General features: G+C 43.0%; 1 protein-coding gene across 2 annotated transcripts in view; it reads right to left on the reverse strand.

Annotated features, from left to right (window-relative positions):
* Positions 1–22,359, reverse strand: part of pdzrn3b (PDZ domain containing RING finger 3b) — a 99,130-nt gene extending 76,771 nt beyond the window's left edge. The window contains exons 1-3 of one of the 2 annotated variants that reach the window (XM_035147978.2): positions 21,473–22,359; positions 14,904–14,990; positions 12,459–12,566 (exon numbers count right to left, since the gene is read on the reverse strand). In XM_035147978.2, the coding sequence (XP_035003869.2) occupies positions 12,459–12,566; positions 14,904–14,990; positions 21,473–22,186 (909 nt within the window). In that variant the 5' untranslated portion in view covers positions 22,187–22,359. The remainder of the gene's footprint in view (positions 1–12,458; positions 12,567–14,903; positions 14,991–21,472) is intronic. The other variant, XM_035147988.2, reaches the window with a different exon arrangement.
* Positions 22,360–23,197: the final 838 nt, after the last annotated feature.

The raw sequence follows: 23,197 nt of genomic DNA on the forward strand, positions 1-23,197 counted from the left end.
GAACAAACTGTTTCATCTCTTCTACTCATAAAAGAGTAGAAGAGTTGTGTGTGTGTTTTTTGTAAGCCATAAGCCCAAAAATAAAGGGCCTTGTGTAAGATCCGCTGTGTGTGGAAACCAAGCCCCGGCACTCAGCATGCCTTCGCTGAGAGACAGCAGCTGTTGGCCTGATATAGCATGGCCAGAGAGCAGAGAGGCCACAGCGTGAAAACCAGCCTTGTTCTTTCACAGGCTCCCTTTCTCCAAGAAAGACTACAGCTACTCTTCGTTAATAAAAGGCAAAGACAAAGTAATGACATTCACATTCTGACTCTTGGTATTGACAGACGAAAAGAAGACATTTTGGGATTTAAATTACAGAACTACGTCAAATGTGATGTCTGCCCACAGTGTTTCAAAGACAAACTGAGTGATAACATTTCCAAATTCGTTGTTATCTACCTCTGCCCTGCTTCAGGTGGCTGGATTCCTGAACTCTCATATTTATCTGTTGTTTTTGTTCTGTTATCGCCAAGAGAGCGTGTCCAGGCAGAATAGGGCCAGATGATGCTATATGATATGAAAACAAAAGAGAACATAGATATCTGGTCTGAATCTAGGCCGTGGCTGAGAGATGATGGTGACCCTGTGCTTAGGAAAGCTAGACAGAGCAGAAATCGAGCATTCAAGCAGGGTTCAGGTTAACCCCAACCTTAAACCTAACCCTAACGTTAACCTAAGCCAACAGACACCGAAACAAAAAAGAAGAAACTTAGATGACAAAACTCAGTTTACTTTCGGATTATACCTATAAAGCTTAAAACTTCATCTTTGTGCCAGGTATATGACTGCGTTCCACTTCTATGTTACAAGAGTTTAAAAAGGTTAATCTCAGTTTATGTGGACTCGACGATGCGCACACACACAAACTGGAAGACCTCCGCCCGCTGCAGACGAGAAGCCTCCCTGCCTTACCCTCGCAAAACTATTTTCCATCTTCCCTCTTGGCACTCGCGGCCTCCTTCCATTTATTTGCAAGGTAAACTGTCACAGAAGAAGGGAGCGTGGAAACTGTAGTGACAAAAGGCTTAATTTCCCTGTGCTTAAAAGTAAACCCAAGGCAGCGGGGCTTATGGTGTTATGAGCATTGAAGAAAAAAAACAACCCACAATGGACTTACAAAGGCCTATTGTCCAGCCAGGATAGGCATGACGTTAGAGACATTAAATTACTCCTTTTCTTTCTTTTCCTGGCCTGCTCCAAGTTTGAGACTACTGTTTTCATAAAGTGGCAAAGAGGGAAAATATTCTCTTTTAAGTTCGCTGGGAGTTCTCACTCAGGGGAATATCCTTTACCACCTGCACATATCAATCACGCATTTGGCCAAGCACTCAGCTGGAATACGGAGAGAAGACGAGGGGAGAAAAAAATCTTTGTGGATCTCACTCCAAGACAAAATGGCTGGCACTGTGCGTCCGCTGGCATACGTCTCTGATTAAATGCTACATATATTCTTGCTGAGGTTCTAATCAAAGCAGGCCTCTGTTAGCGGGGAGCACAGGTATCTTTATTGACACCTTGGCATTGACCTTGGCACGGGGCTCTGCGCTCTCAGCCGGTGGTCCCGGGCTTCTCCTGAGCCTGCAAGTTATTTTCCCTGCCTAAGCACCGTCGTACTAATCTACTGGAATTTGTGGACAGAACCTATTCGACCCCAGGTACAAGGTGTACCATTTTAAGTAGAGGACAAAATGCACAGTGGATCAGCGTGAATAGAGGAGACAAGTTATTAAACATATGCTTTTCATAAAATTGCACGCTCCCTCTGGTTTTTTTCACTGCATAACTCAACACCTTTTCACAAGTGGCCTCTGAATAGTGTGATTCAAAACCCTAGTAGCGTCTAGCAAGTTATTCAGTGATGACTCAGGGAAAAGCTGTATTTTTTTCTGGTTACTCAGTGATGCAGAGCATATGGCATATATCACTGCATATATGTGGAAATAGAAGACAAGGAAGTGTGCTCTTACAAGGAAAGCACCTGTATATTCTCAGGGAAGGGGAGTATAGGGAGAGAACCCTTCACTTCCCACTATAGAATAACTCATCCTCAGAGGGTGGGGTGTCTGTGGGAGGCGCCTGCAGAACATCTCTCTCCCTTTTTTTTTTTTTTTAACTCCCTGTCCCTGAAAAGCCTGCTCAATGAGCCAGCTCTGGCCGTTCCTCCGGGCTGTTTTTCTAAAGGGAAGAGGAAGTCTTGAATGAGACAGAGAGGTAACACTTGAAAAGGAACATCTCTCCCAGGGGAACAAGAGAAAGGCCAGCGCATAGCGGCGTAACAGACGGAGAACCACGCTTACGAACAATGTTTTCTATTTGCACACATTTGCATGAGAAAAGGCTGCGCAGCGGCCGTCGGTTCCACTAGCTGGCTGCTGAATGGAGGGGAGCTTCAGACCTCAGCGAGAGGCTGGGGAGAGTGGGAGCGTTGGTGACTCTGCAGCGGGTTGTGTCATCGGGATTAGTCAGCAAAGTGAAGGAGAAAAAAGAGCAGGTGTTCATATTCATTTTACACTGCAAGACTAAATAAACATGTAAAGTTAAGGCACATAAGCCATAGTTCTCTGCAAAAAATGTGTGTTCATGTGGTCCAATTAGCTCAGATATCACTGAACATCTGTCATGTACAGGAGGGACAATTATGTACGGTGATGTCAGCCCTGTGTGTTTTGCATCTGTCGAGTCCTAATGAAATCTAACATCTGCTGGCAGCGGCCGCGGCCTCAGTGCTGCAGCGTGCGGAGGCTGATTAGGCTCGCAAGGCTTCACAACAGTCTCACGCTTGTTCTGAAGGTCGGACCGGCACATGGGATGTGAGGGAGCGAAACACTTTAGAAAAGTCCTGTGTGCAGAGATAAACCATGCAAAGTGGTGAATGTTGAAGTGGCTGAGTAACTTTGGTGATTTGGTTCAATTTAAGCAAATGTTCAAAATATGGAGTATAAGAGAATAGGCACCATGACCAGCAAATACAGGCAGAATGTGCAGGGAAACCTTCACTGTCACTTTCATTCAGGAGAAGCGCTGTGCATCATCCACAGGGAGTCTACCGATATAAAAAAGTGACATTTAGGACTTTTTAAGACCAAACCTGCGATGGAAAAACCTGACCTGTAAATTAAAATGTACTTTCCAAGCAAGCACATTCAGGTCCATTAGACTCAACCGCGATGATCCGAGTTTCTCAGACTTTTAACACACAATGCGGTTTGCTTCATACACTTCCAGGAACTGGCTATAACCACCACGAGTACTCATCATTCTCAAGTCACTTATCGTTAAACTTGCCAATAAGTGCCAATAAGCTAGTTAGAAGGCTGATTGGAAAGGCATTGGTTTAAACCATAAACGTAACCAGAGACAGACTAACGAGGCAGAGCAAACCAGAACTGAGGATTTGTCTTCTTCTTTGGCAGAGTGGAGACATTCTCATGGTGACGTGCCTGAAAAAAACAAAACTCATCTAATTTGAATTTAAGAAAATGTATTTTTTCCCAAGGCCTTTTATTTGTAAAATTGAATTTAAGACTTATTTTTTAAGGACACGCAGCCACTCTGTATCAAATCAAATAAACCAATGTAGAACAGATACAATGCTGCTAATGTGCACATATATCACTGTGTAGGTAATTCTTGTGCCACACATGGCAGCCTACACATATTCCACCTAAAACACACCAAGACTGGCAGTTGGTCCGAGTATCATGAGCCAAACGCATCGTAACAGGTCAGATTCATTTGCATTAAGTTGAGACTGAGTGCTCCAGACTGCTGAGTGCACGCTGAACCTGCCGCACCACATTCATCACACTCCGTCTCCGACTGATCCAAGCGAAGGCTGCAACCTGAGGCAAGTCCCCTCACCTCACAGAGAATGTAGAGTACCTCAACGCAGGCCAACAGGTAGAATAAAAATAATTAGCCCTGACCCATCCTCCTCTGTATAACTCTGCTGCCCTTGTTGATGGCCAGTCTTGCACTTTATTAAAGTTGCGAGGAACAATGAAGTTTAATGAGTTTAGAGGTTTGTGCTTCAGAATGGAATTTATTGAGACCTTAAGGGCAGACAGGAGTTGGAGAAGCCTTAAGGGAAGTTTTAAAATCTCAGATTTCACTTTTGAGTATTCATGTAACTGCGAAAAAAAGAAGAAACAAAAAAAGAGTCGAGCCGACAGTACATGATTAACAGCCAGTTGGGTTAAAAGTCATTGGGAAAAGAAATGAAGTCCACTTCATCATCTCACTGAAGCGGCGACTGTAACGGTTCCATATGAGAGGGGAGACAAGCGCACTCTGGCACTTTGATTGATGAGTGAAATCTATAACCTATAATCTCTGGAAGGACCCATGTTGGATCACACAGTGCCACACAGACCATGTTTAAATCACTGTCAGCCTATGGCCATTCCCATAGAAACAAACATCTGCTGCCAACAAGTCAAGAGATGGAATCTGTGTCATAAAGTAGGAAAGTCCCTCCGTGTATCATAACCATGTTGGCACCACTCGTAAAACACACTCGCAGGAATCCAGTTGTTGTGTCAGATTAGCCAACTCTACGCCTTGTTCAGCGGAAATTATACACAATGTACGTTTCTATTAAAATGTAACTGGAAAACTTCGACAAACAGAGCTGTGTGCTTGTCAACATCTCGTGATTTATTCTAAAGTTCTACCACTGAGGCGTGGTAGCCAGTTTCTCCACCTAATTGATTTCCCTGCATGGAGCATTCCTTCAATTACCACTCATTTAGTTTTTATCTTTGCTATTATACTGCTCTATCTATCAGCTCTAAGTGGGATAAACTTCCTCTATACAGGACCAATGATAAGTAGTGGTATTTGATCCGGTCGGATACAGTGAGGTATTTTTGTGTCCCTGCAGAGTGTCCCTCAGACAGAGATGAGTAAGACTTCGAGTCTCCAACATTTCTGCCTCGTCTGCAGCACAAACCAAAGATTTACAACTTTGAAAATGTAGAAACAGTTTTAAACTGTGGTCTACACGCAACATAAACATAAATCTGGTGCAAAATGTCAACACTTCTATTAAGATGATGGTTTTGGGGGATTGTGCCACTGTTTCCCATTCCCATCGCGTTCCCTTGTGAGATACATGCTGTGATCATATTAAATATTAAGAAAGCTACTTTGGCGTGTTGTATTATTTTGGTGCCGTTACAAAACGTTTTGGGAGCTGCGGTTACAAGACAAATGGAATAAGACTCGACCACAGTGGAGATGAACATAACAACTGTGGTAGAGACATTTTGCTGCCAATTTGACAAAAGATATTTTATATAGGATTTAAGGCAGCAAATAAGGATTATTTTAATTTTGGTTAAATACTATATATGAGATAGAAAAGCGTCAAATTCTCCAAAATGAGAGGCTGAAACCATGCTCGGTATGTTTACTGAGGTCTAAAATGACAAATTAATTATAAAACTGGTTTCAAATCAATGTCATTTTTAACATTTTATTCCAAAAATACATGCAGAAATTGTTTCGAGGACCAAATGCTACATGATGAATACAGGATATTCCCTCACATAAGGAGTTGACAGATCTGTAACTGATAACTATTTTTGTAGATGTTGACTGTTGTCAACTTGACATTTGAAAGACAGAAAGCTTAAGAACCGCTACTGAATGAACGAGGAGGTAGGAGGATTCTTATGTCAAATAACTTTAAAAAGATCAAAAATCTAATCTCTAACTATAGGATCATGCAGTTTTTAATGTTTGTTGGTCATGGATCAGTAAAGAAACAATGACGTGTGTTTTTAGTTTGTTACGAGAGAGTTCATTTTACCGTTGTTTTAATAGTTTTGTTCAAATTCCAAGGCATTTCAAATGTTATGTAAACACTTAAACTGATCATTTTAGAAATGAGTATGTGTCAGGAATTTATCTATTACGATTATCTGTGCATCAGTCTATTTATCTAAATATGGTGCCAAACATTTTGTCTCAGGAATTTGAACATGCTCATCTCTGCCCTGCCGGACGGAGAGAGGCAGAGAGACACTGGTAAGGCCAGAGGGAGAAAGAGAGAGAGAGAGAGAGCGAGCGAGTGGGCGGTGATTAACATGCTGCAGTCAGGATGCATTTCAGAGGGGCACTGGGAGGAAACGACGGGCCATTACAGCACAACTAAGGGTCTGTTAATCAGCCTATTAGGGTTTAATTGAGGGTAGTTAATTAGGAGTCAGTGGGCAGTCTGTGCTTGGGGGTCAGGGGCTGACATGAGAAGCAGCTGGCAGAGCAACCTGAGCCGATTGTTGCTGATCCATTTACACAAGGCCTGTGATTGATAGGCAGGAAAATTAGCCTTAATGACAACTGTCTATTTCTGCCCCCGTCGAAACCTTTCAGGAGCCATAAATTAAGCCACTAGCCCCGATGAACAAGGAGCCGGCTGAGACTGGGCTGGAGCAGAGCAAACACATTTACAGTAGGCCCAGACTGGACGTCTCCGCAAAATCGTCAAGTGTCGGCTTGCCTTTGAGGACGCAAGCTGTTTAAACTGAGTGGAAAGTACAATATTCTGTGTGTGGCGAGGGACAGACACAAAAGCCGCCTCTTGGCTGGAGCAAAGCCTAAGCTCACCTCACACCATCTCTAGACTGACACGACTCCACATCTTAAAAACTTTTTTCCTCTTCCCCCCATATGGAGCAGGGGAAAACAAAGATGTGCTTGTCTTCGCTTCTTATAACCAGCTCAGCAAAGGGCAGCAGCATGCAGCTACCACCAGAAGCTGATTAAACTGACTCTTTAAAGTTAGATTTGTTGTTAATGTCCTGCTCCGGCCTCAGCTGGACCACGGGGCACAGGAATGTGGCTCACTGCTAGGATTGGCCCCGCTTAGCCTTGGGTGGATTCATCCCGTCTATGGGCCAGACAGGAGCAGCGGAGCGGGGCCACATTCTGCCTGGCCTGCCCATCTGGGGAATAAACACGCTGCCTGCGCAGGGGCCAAAATCTAATAAAGACTCTGACAAAGGGTCGCTTCTTGCCTCAGAAATGCCAAACAACATGTGATCCCCTAAGAGAAACAACTTCTACGTCTGTTCCTCATAGCCCTCCGGGTCAGAAATAACACCTAAAGAACTTTTGGCACATGCTGTGGATGCCATGTGCTGCAACGACTTATTGGTGACAGTAGGAGTGGAGTCAATCGCACCATTCTCCCATTCACTATTCAACGAGACTTTTTATTTATCTAGGACGATTGATGGCGTCCTAAAATCACCTTTAGGCAGATTCAGTAACAGTGAAAGCCTGATACAAATTTTTGAAATATATACATTTTTTATTCCTCAAAAGTCGTTATCAAATCCTGATGACAAAGAAATGTAACTGATGCTTTTTTTCCAGGATATTGTACAGTTTAACCATAAACTTTATTATAAATAACTATAATTAAAAAGAAAACACAAATACAACCAAACATATAGAACTTGATTTAAAAAATGTTTTTTATGTAAACTAAACAAAAATGCACATATTTTCTGCATTGCTTAGTCTGTAAAATAGAATTGTTTATATCGGCAAACATAATCTAATACTGATAGGGCTAATATCATCCAAAATTATAGGCTTATTAGAAACTTAGTAAACTCCAAGCAACCAAGGCTGAACACAACAATCATGAGTGGAACCATCAGGTAAACAGTTTCATTCTGAACTCGGAAAATGATGCTTGAAAGTAGCGTTGTGTAATATGCCATAAAATACATACACGACATTACTGATCATTCACTAAATCGACCATAAAACTGACCTGACTTTTGTCATTACGCTCTTAAAAAGTCTAAAAGGAAACTTTTAGCCATGATTGGCAGAAAAAGGCAGCAACTTGCTTCAGATTTCTCACAAAATCCTTAAAATATCTCAATCTTCCTCGCCCTGGAGAAGAATAAAAGCTCATTGACATGCACGCCTCCGACCCGCCTCCACTAGAGCTCGCCTCACATTTCTGTCAGTCACTGCTAAGTGCTATCTGGCTTGGCTTTTAAGCTGTCTCTGGCCTGGTGATTTGATACTTAAGTAGCTGCGGGGCAGTTTGAGGTGTTTAGTGGCTCACTGTGGGTAACCTCGCAACTCACACGGCTAATGACAAGAAAGAAACAACACATGTGCTGCCTGAAAGAGAGTCACAGTCACATGTTTGAAATACAGACGTGAAATGCCACTTTCATTTAAAACATTTACAACGTTATTAACTTTAGCCTCACTGATTCTTTAATAATTAGTAGTATAAGCTGTAGCGATATGCTAATAAGAACAGGATCTATCAAGCATAATAAAGTTGATCTGGTCATCAAAGTCTTTACTTTTATGCCCTTGCCACCAATAAAGTCAGTGTATTTAGAGCAGCCTCTTTTGCATTTCAGACACATTTAATTGTGACCCCTAGCATTTTTTTCCACCATATTCCTCCTGCTCTTCGACAAGCCAATTAAGCAAAATAAAAAATAAAAAATGCATAATGCATCTCAAACAGGTTAAATGAACAGATGTAACCGCCAGTTAATCCGACTTGCATCATCTGTTACAAAACTGTGCCAGCGTAAACATTCCTGCTATTTTTGGCTCAAAGTTTTAAGACACCCTGTCGCATGTTGAGTAGTTGACACTGAATAAAAACATTATTGTGTTGAATGCTGCCCTTCCAATTTTCACTGTCCAATTCTAATTACATATAGTTATAGTTGGGACACTATCCTGTTGGTTAGCCCCTCACCCAACCCCCCCAAAACAACACACAAACCCATCCTCCATATTGGAACTGGCATCTCCCAATGTCAGTTTATTTTAAAGTAGTTGTTGCTGTTCACCCTCGGCGACCTGGGAATGTTTGCTGAGGATTTACAAGGCGACATTTACAACAGCAGCCCGGGCGTCTCCATTCTCTTCCTATTTTCACACTCAGGAGCCCACACAGAAAACTCCCCCTTCACCCTGAGAGCTCCTGCACAGTCATTCTGCTCTTGCAACATGGGTTTAGTCATATTGCACAAGCAAAACAGGCTTGATGAAAGTCATTTTAGTGGGAATATGGATATACTCAGAAATCAAACATCCGGCAATACTTAATGTGAAGCAAGAGAGAAAACTAAATGCAAAGGTTACATTGACATGGTCAACAACATTCAAGTACACAATCATAAATTATCAAAGAAAGTATAGCATGGCTAAAGAAAAAGCCCGTAGTTCTCGACCAGTCCCACTATTAAACTGAATCCAAACTTATTTATCTAACCGTGGCAGACAGATCCCGACCAGAGTGCTTGCGGAGCAAAAGCAAACACACCTCAAGGTTTTTATGAGAAAAATGTCTGGATGAACAAGGAGGCATTCATGTGCTGAATCATACCAGCCTGTAGCTGCGTTAGAGGACAGCCATCTGCCATCACACTCCCCCGCTAAGAGCCTGTTATAGAAGGAGTAGCTGTGGATCATCATGTACATGTTACATCCATATAGACTTACTGGAACTAACACTTCTGCTGCAGGAAGAGAAAACAGCGCTACGGCTCTTGACGGAGCTGTAGTTTAACTGCCTCCTGAAGCGAACGCGCTTTTCCCTTCTCCATGTAACATGATTGTCCTTTTGCAGAGCGGCTGATCCCCACAGCAGCGTTGTGGCTGTCAAAATTATCACCTCTGTTTGCCGCTAAGCCACATTCCATGTGTTTGAGAAAAAAAACTAACGTTTTCCATTCCACTGTCAAGGAAAATTACAGTATTGGTACTAAAAATGACTTGATTAACTCACCGTATGCTCGTGCTAGCTTACAAAAAATGTAAAGGATTTAGCAGATAAAGAAACTGATATTTCCCTCTGAAGTTGGTGGAGATAAAACCAGAGCTAAAAAGACAAAGAGCATTGGACTTATTGTTTGGGACTCCTGAAATATGACTCCAAATGAAATGCAAACGTTGCCCTGTGTCTGCTGAATATGTAAACAAGGAAGAGCTATTGCTAACATATTCATCATGCCGACTTTATAAGGTGACAATGTGTCAGTGTTGTGTTTTGAGTTTGTTCCACTACCACAATGTGTCCAAAAAAACTATAAAATGGTTTCAAGAAGTGGTTGATAGAATGCAGAATTTTAAAGCATTGGATGAATCTGAAAGGTTTAAACCGAGAAACACGTCTGAGCTTAAACAGACAAGAGATAACTCAACCTTTGCACTGAGGTTTAAACTGGTGATTCAAACCTTTTCCCTTTGTCAGTGCCAATTCACACTGCAGTCATCAATTAAATGATGGATTGATTGTAACCATTGTGGTCAACAGCAGCCTTGATGAATCTCTGCCCAGACTGTAAGATTAAAAGCTGTATCTAAAAAATAATCAACATACTGTCCTAAAATTAAAGAAATGATACATCACACAGGACTACACCAAAAAACCTCACATCCTGTTTGATTTTCACATTTCAGACCATGGATTAATTCTTCTCTCAATCAACTATGGTATCTTTATGTGTATGTACTTTAGTTTGAAAGAATCTTCCCAAAATAAGAACAAGGTGTGATGAGAAACCACATTAGTAGGCTTATGCTTTTCTAACGCGCCACGTCCCACACAAGATTTTAAATAAGACAAAGTTACGGTTGGTTTCAGGCCACAAGGTCAAAACACGAAGATGAAACTCCCTTTAGGTGCTTGGGATTAAATTCCTTTGATTCACCGTTGTCAACCACAGATCCAATCACCTGAGGTTAAAGATGCAACCCACTAAACTATAAACATGTCACAATGACGTTGCATCGGACAAATCATGACATGGAAATTTGTTGCTTAAATAACCTAACAAAGGGAAATTCTTTTGGAAATATGAACCACCTCCACTATCAGGTTTCCCATCCGATGAAAAGCTCCAATGTGGAACAACAACTCTGTACCGTCTATACATTTCTATTTCAATGGCTGAGTGATTTATTTTGTTGGTTTTTGTCCACTAATACCTCATCTCTTGAAAAGAAAGGGTCACTTAATAGGGTGCTTTGCTACCTCCTTAGGCTCTTCACATCCTCTGCGCTCCTGTGTTCTCCTTGTCGGAGAGATTTCGTGACTTCATTCACAATGGCTCCGAAACAAGACAAACACAAGTGCAGCATTATCCTAAATTACCCGAATGGCTGTGAGTGGCTATCTGAACACTAAATCCACCACAAGATATGGTCTCAAGTAACAAAATACAGCAACATCTGGCCCGTTAACATGACTAAACCCGACCTTGTTGCGCTCGCAGATGCACGCAAGCTCGTAAAAACAGACACTACAGATGGACGCAAACACACACACTTCCACTGATTCATGTTCGTCGTCTTGCTAGTGGCCCAAACGCAGTGTCTCTTTCTGACCTCGAAACACCCGGATCCAGGTGAACTGCTGGCTCAACCTGTTAAGGGATCTCATGACAAATCTCAAGTTGCAGTGAGCTTTGAGACCCTTTATTGGGTTACTTGAAGAAATTTAAAAGAGGCTATGTCACATCCTAGGTATGGTGTTGCAATGATTGCAACATTATTTAGGACCCCAGGGTGAGGTAAGTCGTTTGCATTTGACTGCATGAATGACAGGATAGAACAATCAACAGAGCCCAGATGTTGGCATCTTCTTTTCTTGTAAACAATTTTCACAAACATCTCTGCGAGCGATGTGATGGTCAAAAAGCCCTGGGGGCAATTTCACTTAGGTTTGACAATAAAGCTTATGACAAACCATATTTGTCATCCTGCGGCACTTGGTAATACACACTCGTAATCCACATAAATCTCATTGTTCAATGCAGTCATTGTGTGAGACCCTGGCTGACAACTGTTCTATAAAAGCAACCTTTGTGATGTTGAGTTTCTCGACGCATCCCTCAAGTTGACCTCGGGGTGAGCCGGCTCTTCCACACGAGATTCTGTTTAAAAGGCGAGAGGAGGACGCTACACGGCAGCACTGTCATAAGGGATTTGTCAGCGAGGAAGCGAACGCAGGGCTCCGTCTCACTCAGCAAAACCAAAGACAGACATCCTCGCCTCAGGTTTATCTCGGCATATCTGCAGTGATGCCCCACTTAACAAAGGCTTTGCCTGAGTGTTGATTGGTAGAAGCATATGTCGAAACTTGAGCTGTCTGCAGGATTTACCATTTCGAGCTGATATAAAAGCACAAAATGTAAAATGCTCATGCGATGCGTCACATTTGCTGCTTTCAGCCCGAGTTTCATTTCCAGAGGTCACTGGAACAGAAATGCGGAGTGATGGTCTCGTGCTTCCTCGCTCTCGTCATCTTTATAGGGCAGACAGCAGCTGTCACATAATCCAAGTTCCACATCTACACCACATTGACTTCCACATTGTTTTCCTGCTCCAGGAAACACGACAGGGTGGGCTACACATACCTCTATTATTCTGTCGTGGATTTGAAGGCCTCCTTCCTTGTCCGCTGGACCATCCTCGACGATCTTGGATACATAGATCCCTTCATTTGAAGTGCCGTCATTATCATCCTGTGAAATAAACAGCAGTTATTATCTCCAGCATAAGAAAAGCACAGAGCTTTAATTGTTAAGGAGAGAAGTAGTGTGAACAAAGGGTGGGCGAATATACCAAAATATATCACTATCTTTTTTACACATGATCAATCTGTATTGTGACCTTCCTTCCCACTTTTGACATGTACTGGAGAGAATATCCTGACAACAAAATATTCCATTAACAAAATGGTCATTAAAACCCGAGTTTTGAATACTAAATAAAGCTGAAATCAGCAGTCAACAATAACACTGGACCACTGAATTAAAAAAAAAGATCTTTCACAAACTGTTTCACAAATTAAATAGAATAGCTGCTTTTATCAATTTTTTTGACTGCTCTAACGCCTCAGTCATTGATGAGTGTTTATGTTTCAGGAACTTGTGATGTGCAGATGGGTGGGGTTGAAACTACCTGAGTGAAACACTCGCATTACCTTAGAAATGCCAATCATTGGCCGACAAAGTCAACAAATAGAAGGAATATCTGACTGAACCACACTGCAGACATTGAGTCCTTTTTGGCAGCAGCTCCTCATCCGCCATGATGTTATTTCACATTGGATAAACATACAGTATATATCATGCATGAAAGAGATACATTCTGGCCAGTCATCATAACTATCCAGGAGTTTAGGTTTTTGTTGGTTTGTAAATGTTACATGGATCGACACTATGTGGGTAAACTGGGAATAAGTAGGACATCAAATGTTGCGATCGACACTTTGCTTTAAGATGGTTAACAATATGAAATCATCAGATCACCCACCCATTGTGACATTAGAACAAACATTGAATAAATAAAGCTTTGTAAAACTACTTTAAAAAGCTCAGGGATTTCATGTAAACATTCACGTAGGTTGAACTCACCAACCAAATACCTTTTACTGAGTGTGTCGATATTAAGATTGAAATATTCATAACGGTCAATATCACGATAAATGTTACATTATTTCTATTAAGTTTAACCCTCCTAAGCATTATATCAATATATATTGAACTTTTTTTATAACGCTATTGATGATCACGGCAATTTAATTACAATAATTATTGATATTGTTTAATTGCCCAGCCCTATTGTTGATTTAATAACAAAAACACATTGTAATCACCCTATTGAGTGGTAGCGAACAGAACAACGGTGAACAACAGCAATTTAAAAAGGGACACTTGAGGAAACCCCACAGTCACAGTGCGAACTCTAATTAGTCATTTCTGCTCTGCTTCCTCTTTCAGTGGCATCAAGTACAGTGAATTTGCAGCAATGCTTCAACAAGCTCACTCCCCTGCCATACAATTACTCCTATCTTGAGAGCTGTGGACAAACTAGCCCTTGTAGAGACCACAAAACCTGGCAGCTGATTGCTCTTACCAAGCCATGCCAAAATAACAGCCACATGAAACGCCCTTGTCTGAGGCTACAGGGATATTAGCTATTTCCATTTTAATGAATAGCTTCTTACACAGACTGTTGATTTGAGGCTAGCAGGGAAAGAAAAAGCCAAGTATCATCTCCGCTCTCTTCTGGTTGAGTTTGATACATGGGTTCTGTCACAACAGTGAGCAAGGCTGCAAATCTACCAGACCATGGAGTCGGGTACACACACACACACACACACACACACACACACACACACACACACACACACACACACACTTTTTATAGTTTCCAGCAATAGAAAGTTTCACTGTGTTAAATATCACTACAGAAATGTGCGTCACTGTGGCTGTGGAAAAAGTGCCCCGTAACAGTTTGAGTGCAGTCCCGGTGAAAGGGATACAGGGGAAACACCATTTCAATAGGATCGGCAGAAAGGAGATCCATGTATGGAAGACAGAGTTGAGATATTTTCAACCCGTCACTCAGCAGACAAGCGGCATCATTAATGACATTCACTTCAGAGCCCCGAGGCAAGAAACATTGTGGCTGTGAAAGGTTCAGGGCGGAATAAGAGACCCTTTCCACTCCTCTGTGTTTACCTCACCACCGAAATCCCCTCAATTAGAGACAAAACAACTGTGGTCGAAGCCATAATCCCAGATTTAACTCTCATAAAACTAATTATACTTTTTTTAATCTGTGATGCCAAATCCGCTAAACCAGACCAATATATAAACACAATAAAACTTGATAGATGCGGTCCATCTATCCACAGACTACAAAACACATGCATGACTAAGCTGTGTCAGTCAGTACACAGAGAGCTTGTGGTGCTCTTAAGTATGTGCTATTCATTCCTGGGTTGCCATATGACACTTGGCTGATCACCGAGGGAGATGAAAGCCTCCAAGATCGCTCGGCTTTTAACCTACCGCGCATGGCCTTCCTCCTACGATGTTAAAACCCAGAGATCCGCCCTCACGAAGAAGAACAACCGTCAAGCTTTTTGTCTCGCCTTCCTACGGACAGACAGAGGAGAGACACGTGAACAAAGAGATGGCAGGAGGTTATTCCTAATAATCTATCATTAGCTCCAGGTGAGCGACAGATTGATTGAGCCGGCTGCGTGGAGAGGAAGAACAGGACACAGAAGAATATTTTCTTATTAGCCGATAATTGAGGGGCTGAAACACATAAAATTACAGATAGAGCAAGGTGCAGGGGCAGGAGAAAGTTAATGACACCATTCCCTGCACATTAAGGGGAGTAACTGAAGAGATTGGCTTAATGACACCTCTTTATTCCCATCTTCACTTGGGCTGAGCAGATAATCAATTTTATGGCAAAACTGCAATTTCGAAGAGTGCAACCTCGAGAGCTAAACGATAACAACTCACAGAGTTAACAATGCCTTACAAGCTGCAGGAAATGAAAGATTTAAATGCAGCTGTAGATGTCACCAGCTACAATGACAACTGTTGCTGGCGAAAGGTCTTGAACTGGATCGGGTATTTTCCCTCTAGTAGCTCAGCTCTAAACTTCACCGTACTCCAGGCTTAGCCCAAAGAGCAAAAGTGACCGTTTCAAAGAGGAGCCGCCAGCCCTTCCCTCCCGCAGACCGTTGTCCTATGTAAATAATACACCAGCGGACCTCTTACCCAGTCGCAACATGACATGAAGAACGCTGGGAAACTCGCCTAGTCAGCTCTTAATCTGTTTTTTTTAGCAGGACTTAGAGGGGAGTTATGAGGTAGCATAATTTCAGCTGCCACTCCAGTATGCCGCTGCATAGTGGGACTAAATATAAAGCAGATATTATTGGCATGTACAGTGCCCTCACTGCCATATAGGCTAAAACGACCGTCATGTGCCTGTCGGGCCATGCTGGAATGTCCACTCCCGCACAGTGTCACGGACACATTAGTGACACATGCTTCCATATTATGGTCGCTACAGCCGTTATTGTCAACAGGAGGACAGTTGGCCGTTAGGTGAATAATGAGTTGGATATGACTCAGAATTTAACAAAAATAAAACGACAGGATAATTAAGCTGAAACTGCCACAAGCCTCAAAACAAGCCGGAAGAATTTTAAAAAGGTGTTTTCACATGTCGTCTACAAATGAACTCAGAGTAATTAAGCAGAGGATTTTTTTCCACATCTGCGAACACTCGAGCCAAGCTCTGATCTCCTAGAAATGAAGTGAATCCCTTCAGGACGTTGTGCATTTCCTAAAGCTTTAGGAATGCCTAGGTGATAAAAAATAAAATGTCCTTATGACCAAATCAAGATCATGTGGACATCATTTAGGGGAAACACGTGTCAAGTAAACAAAACTTTACTGGGGGGAGGAGAAAAGAGAGGAGGAAGAGGATGAAGGAGAAGAAGAAGGAGAAAAGGAGGAAGAAGAATGAATAGAAGTACAAGAACAAGGAGGGGAAGAAGAGGAGGAAGAAGGAGAAGAGGAGGGAGAGAAGGAAAAGGAAGGAGAGGAGAAATGAGAGGAAGAAGAGGAGCAAGAAGGAAAAGAGGAAGGACAGAAGGAGAAAGAAGAGAAAAAATGAGGAAGAAGAGGAGCAAGAAGGAAAAGAGGAAGGACAGAAGGAGAAAGAATGGGAAGGAGAGGAAGGAGAAGATGAAGAAGAAGAGCAAGAAGGAGAAGAAAGAGAATACGAAGGAGAAGCGCAAAAAAAGGGGAAGAAGGAGAGAAGAAGAGGAAGAGGAAGGAGAAGAAGAATCAGAAGAAAGGAAAGGACAGGGGGAAGATGATGAAGATGAAGAAGAGGAGAAGGAAGAAGAAGAGGAGGAAGAGGAAGAAGAAGAAAAAGATGAAGAAGAGGGAAAGAAGAGCACAGAAAGAAAGCAAAGTTGCAGTGAAACTTCAGTCTGCTGCTCTCTGGTGACTTGGCACACTCGCAGCGGGCCTTCACCTCAGGACCAGTCACACTTTCCGAGTCTGTCCTCCGTCACACTGCCTTCCCCTCTGTCTTCCTCGTCTCAACATAGAGCATCTAATTATAGTGTAGCTACTTAGATGTAGAACGAAAAAGGAAATATTGATTCATGAACTATTGGCCTGAGAGCCAAGAGGAAAAAACTCAGTGACCTGGTCATCTGAGGGAATTCAGGGCGGGAAGGTATGATGGATTTCAAATCAATTAGGAGATAATTACTGAGTGAAGATGATGCATGTATTCAACGGAAACAGCAGCATCATCAATTTCTGGAAGGGTTGTACTTCTACAAGCCATTTATTAATATCATATTCAATTGACACCCATGCGTGAGAGATAACTAATGGAGCACATTAGTCTATTAACTTATCTTGTAGATTCATGCTTTAAAATTAGTCCACAATTAGCCTAATCAGATTGGGCCCCTGATTACCCAGATCAAATTCAATGCAGCTTCAATCCGTCCGATGTCTTGTGATTTTGATTGATGCTCTTTATCACATCACGGAGCGCAAACACTGTCGTCCGCAGCAGCTACAGAGGACGCTCGGTTCAAAACAGAGATCTGTGGCTGAATGGAAAGTGGGACAGCAGTTCTAGCAGTCCTGAAGTGAACCACAGTCAGATCTGAGCTCCTTTTTGTTTTCGCTTTGGTTTATCGCCCTCCCTCGCTCACCGAAGAAGTTTAACATGTTGTAAAAGGGGCTATTATTGGAAACTTCAGTCGCTTATTCCACGTAGCCAGGCCACCCTGATCTCCTTCGCAGTCTGCGTCTGATTTTAATGTCTTAAGAAAACGTTAAAATCCTCCATCTGGCTGCGGAAGCGCTAAGACGAAGAGTGACAGACACTCAAAAACAAAGTAAAGTGGGTTACCCGTCAGACGTCGCATGAAATGATGGGTCTGTATTCACTATTTGACAGTGATTCGAGGAACAAATATGTCACAGAAAGTCTGGATGATAGAGCCTTCCCACCACAGACATTTAGTATTGTGTAACACAGCTGGAGAATGATGCACTTCATTTAACTGTTCCAGCTGCGTGCTGTTGGGAATGCTGGCTCACTGTGACTTTGAAGGAAGCCATCATAAATGTCAAAACCTGAGCTTCCCTCCTGAGTAAGGTTTAATAGGCCATAAATCTCATCTAATCTGACTGATCAATGATCGACTGATCATTTAAATCACAAAAAAGAAGTTAACATGGATTTATAGTCGACTTCAGGCGTCAACGGCAGCTTCTGATTTATAGCCGAGGGTCAGATTTCACACGGTTATATCACCTGCACAGCACTAGATGTACTGTATGTGTTGTATAGGCCATATTATAGCTTATATTCCCCCACAGTAAGATACACAGGTTTGAAGATTTGCAGTTTCTTCCAGGTAACTTAATATGTAGAATCCTGTTGTGTAAATCGCTGTGTTTACATACAGTCATTCTGAAGCCGCTTTCAGACGGAACTCCGAGTGATTTTAGGAGATTATCCGGGAAATCTGTATGTAGGAACGCAAATGTCCGAGTCAGTTGGTGCGGATACTCTGCCGAGTTTGTCCTGGCCTAGTCTCTTAGTAAAAACTCTGCATGATGTCTGAATGAGCCCACGTGAGAATACAGCGGGAGATTATGTGGAGGATTCACTGCGAGTGTTGGACTGAAGAAAAAAAAACGTGTTACACTGAAAATACCAAAGAGGATACAAATATCGCAGGATGAAAGAGAGAGACAGAGCCAGACACTGAAGACGGCGAGAAAGATGTCAACTTGGAAAGACAGAGACTTTTAGTGATAAGGGCCGACGCAGGAGTGGATGAGCTGTAAACAAAAACCCATGAACTACGCAGCTGTTGTATCCTGCGTCACCCGTCACCCAAACACTATTCAGATTTCTGTGTTCTTGTGAATGTGTCTGAGCGGAGAATCTCCTGCCGGGTTGTTCATGTGTGGAAGGCAAACTCCGGAGAAAGTCCGGACCCAATTTTGCGTATTTTGGCTTTACACATCTGGGATCAAGGTTTTAACTTCCTTATTGTCGTCTTTGCTCTCAACAGGCCACAGAGGTCAGAAAGACTGAAACATGCACAAGAAAACACTAGCAGCAGGTCACACTTGTTGCTGTAAGCACATGATATGTCTACATCCCAAACATTAGTTATTTTTGGGAAGGCACACATCAGGTACAACATAACCTTTACAGCCCATATGGCAGAAGCAGAAGCATAAATCCAGCTATAGGGTCTCAGAGAGTTCCCGTCATAGTCTGCAACTCGCCTGCTTCCCAGAGCTAATCTCACTTGTGATGCTATTTCACACTGATTCTCCTACCGAACAATCCTGTGCTGAACCCAATGAAAGAAAAAAAAAAAAACTTTTAAGACAAACCGCATCATTCACAAAAATGCTCCTCTTTCTCCTCCATGGAGGATTTCCGGAAGAATTCCCACATCTTCCACGTACAGTGCGTTTAAGTTGTCTGCCTGTTTACACTGGGAATGCATATATCTCAGTGGAAGGACTTATGCCACTGTCAAATCAACCATGATAACCAGCTGTGCTACAGGCCCAGCAAGCTTCTCCACACCAGCGTGAGCGATTCCACCAATTCCCTGCATCGGTGGTTTTGTTGCGCAATTCACCATTCTACCGAAACTCGTGTTGCCGAGAACATGAGCCCATAATGAATAAATGAAATCACAGAGCCAGAAAAAAAAAAGACAGAGATAATTGAGAGAAGAGTGAAGTCTTTGTAAGAAGCCACTTGTGTGGGAAACTGCACTGACAAAAACAGGGAATTAAGAGGTGGGAAACGAAATGAGCACAACACCGGAGAAAAAGATCCCACTCACTGATTACGTGGATGAATGGGAACTTTCATCCTCACTTCACTTTCGTCCTTCAACTGTCAGCAGTGTCTGTTCAATCTGTGCAACTCGTTCCTCCTCTTCTTGGACAGACTTTCTATTAACTAAGCCTTACTAACAATGTGACCCCCCCCCACCGCAGCAGCGCAGCCACACGCCATATTCATTCATAATTCAATTCATCATAGGCCTAACTGCATCCTTTGTGATGCTGAGAATTACCAAGAGCCATAAAAACATCCTAAGGCTTCACCCACAGGTTTTGTTTTCATTTGGAAACGCATCACCTCTGCTACAGATACGCCTGACGTCCACACTATACTGCAGAGTATTAAAACAGAGACGTGTAGAAACGCTGCTGGCCCCGATTTAGTTTGAAAACTTTAATTTGATCTGGACGAGCAAAACCTGAGATGTTTGGAAACGAGGATGTAGACACTCACAACCGCTTGCTGATTGGGTCTTTTCTGGCCACTACGAAGCCTTCGCTGATTCGTCAGGCACCTATCACATGACCCCCTTACAGAAGAAAACAACTGGCAGCCCCAGTGTACAACGCAACATGGATAATCAGTTACAAGCGTTGCCGACTGTTGTCTTTGCTAACAGATGTTGTGCAGTTAAATTCTGCATTTCACAATGATGCAATTGCTTACGTGGGTAGAAGGTTGAGATGTTATTCGAGGAATCGGCAACAATTCTGCAAATAACAACCAAATGCTTCCTGTTTACACCGGCAGGCACCCTCATGCCCAGTGTACAGAGGTTCTTTCAGTTTGAAAAAGGCAGGGCAGGGAGGGGGGTTAGTAGTATGAATGTATTGTTGAACCAAAGGACCCAGAGATGTACATACTTTATGAGATTTATGAGAAATGCTTCATCTTTAAACAGTGTAAACGGACAGGGAACACTCATCAAGTCTTTCTCACGCTCACTGTGTTCACTATCTCCAAAACATTGTCTTTCAAAAGGACATTCGGGCCCTCAGAAGTTCTTCTAATCGCTGCCGGGGCCCCTATTGGAAATCTATATCTTCCACCACACTCACACAACTTCAAATAGCTGATGACAGAAAGGCTCAAACAAGCATGCTGCTACAGCGGGACATACAGTAGAGCTGGAGACTGGCCCTTGTTGTGTACAGAACTGCAGTAAATATTTGGCCCTGCACCCCCACCCGAAGACTGCCAGCTGGCCAGAGGCACAGCTGACATCCCCGACGCTCACAGGGGGGAAACAAACTCCTGAAAAAGTTGGTTTCACAAGGGGGAACAGGTCAGAAAAAAATACAAAAAATATTCAGTTTGTCTTCCATTTGCATCTGTGATGAGGTAAAATCTAAAGAAGACATAGGTCACTACTGAGCCAAAACAACATGGAGGCCCAATGAAAGTGAGATACTGAGTCCCAGAATGCATTTGACATTTTAAAGCCTGTAAAGTTGGATCTCCGACATTTATAAAGCAAATTGACTCAACCATGTTGCAGATATAAGTTAAAAAAAATGATGTTGAGGTTCGGTTGTTGAAGTTCTAATAAACTTTTTAAGGTGAAAGTGTGTGTTTTGCTGTTTTCCTTGTTGTTTCATGCATTTTGTGGTCAATCTGCAGGTTTCTTCTCAAAGAGAGGGACAATGACCAGCGGATTCCAGAGGGGGAAAGTTCCCTGAGAGAGGAAAGTTACCTTGCAGGAGAAAGCCACGGTCTCGGTGAGGGAGTCGATCCTCTCGCTGTACTCGGTGAATTTCTTCTGGTACTTCAGCGCAGTCATCTGCAGCTCGCTGTGCACGGAGGACAGTTGCGCCAGCAGCGTCTTCTCCCTCTTGTTGGCTTTGATGGTCTGCTTCTTGAACTCCCGGTCCAGGCTGAGGATCTTGCAGTGCAGCGCGCTGTTGTGCGCCTTCAGGGCTCCCAGGCAGCAGTGGCCGCCCGACGTCTGCTCCCGGTGGGTGAGCATCAGCCCGCAGCCGCCCTCGCAGTTCCCCACCGGCCTGTAGTCGCACGTCTCCCGCGCGTGAGCGTCCACGTCCCGCAGGGTGAGCACCTCGCCGCAGCCCCGGTTCCGGCACTTGGCCGGGCTGTAGTCGCACACCTCGGTGTGCTCGGCCAGATGCTGCAGCCTCACCACGGCATCGCAGCCCCGCGCGTGGTTGTCACATCTGATCTCCAGCTTCAGGATGAGGTTCTTCAGCGGCAGGACGTGGTTCAGCTCCTTGGCGGAGATCCGCTGACATTTGACGGGGCAGCTGCTCTGCTGCACCACCCAGGGCAGCACGCAGCCGGAGCAGAAGACGTGGCCGCACGGAGTCGTCAGCGGGTCCTCCAGCACTTTGTTGCACAAGTTGCATTTGAAGTCCGGGTCCACGGTCCCCTTGAAGCGGTCCAGCTCGAATCCCATGGTTTCCCCCCCCCAAAAAAAGTCCAAATCCGAACTTGTGCGCTCCCACCCCCGCGGATCAGAGTCGGAGCAGTGGTTGTTTTCAGCTGGTCATTGGTGAAGCTCTCACACACACACTGAGCTCCCTCTCTCTCACACTCACACACACACACTGAGCTCTACACTCCTCTGGCTCTGCTCCGCTAATTGACACACACTTTTGATGCCTTCAGGTCCGCCTCGGAAAGTCACACTTTAAAAGTTGGGGGAAAGTTTCTAACTCTGAGAGGAATGACTTTAGTTCACTTTTTCAAGTAGAAACAACTTTTTTGTGGAAATACAAAATAAAACAGACCCAATCTGAAAAAAAAAGTGGACTTGCTAAAAGTTAAACTTAAGAATTTACACGGAAAGTTACAGAAAGTTACAGCAGTAATCTATTCCTCAATATGCTAAGAGCAGTTGATCCCACTGTACTTGTGGTCTTTGTTTAAAAAACCCATCAAATTCATACACCGTTTGAGTGACTTTAACAAGTAAACGCACCAGTTCTTGCAGTCAGTGAAGGCATCACTCATCGGGGCGAACATTTGAATACCGTATCTACTATGTTAAGTGCGCAGATAGTAAATGAGTTATTTTATTGACACAAACAAGTAAAACATTTGGGTCCAAACAACATGAAAGGCATTCATAAACAAAACAAACCATTTCTAAAACAAAAAGAAAAAGGATATTAAAAGAAAGCTCCCTGGAGCCATAATGTTGCAAGAGAAGTATGTAACATAACTGAGGTTTGTTGATTTGTGTCCACAAAGAGTGAACTCAGTTTCATCGGAATATTTCATATGGATCTCATACAGGATATCCATATGAAATATTCCGAACACAAGTATGTGTCCTTTGTTCCGTATGGCAGTCTTACAGAAACACACACACATACACGATTTTCAAAGTTTGGTAAACAAATATATTTGGTGTACCACATATTTAGATTTTAAAATATAATTTTTTTAAAGCAGTGTTAGGTTA

Source organism: Hippoglossus stenolepis, chromosome 3 (genome assembly GCF_022539355.2).
Source record: "Hippoglossus stenolepis isolate QCI-W04-F060 chromosome 3, HSTE1.2, whole genome shotgun sequence".
Taxonomy (NCBI): domain Eukaryota; kingdom Metazoa; phylum Chordata; class Actinopteri; order Pleuronectiformes; family Pleuronectidae; genus Hippoglossus; species Hippoglossus stenolepis.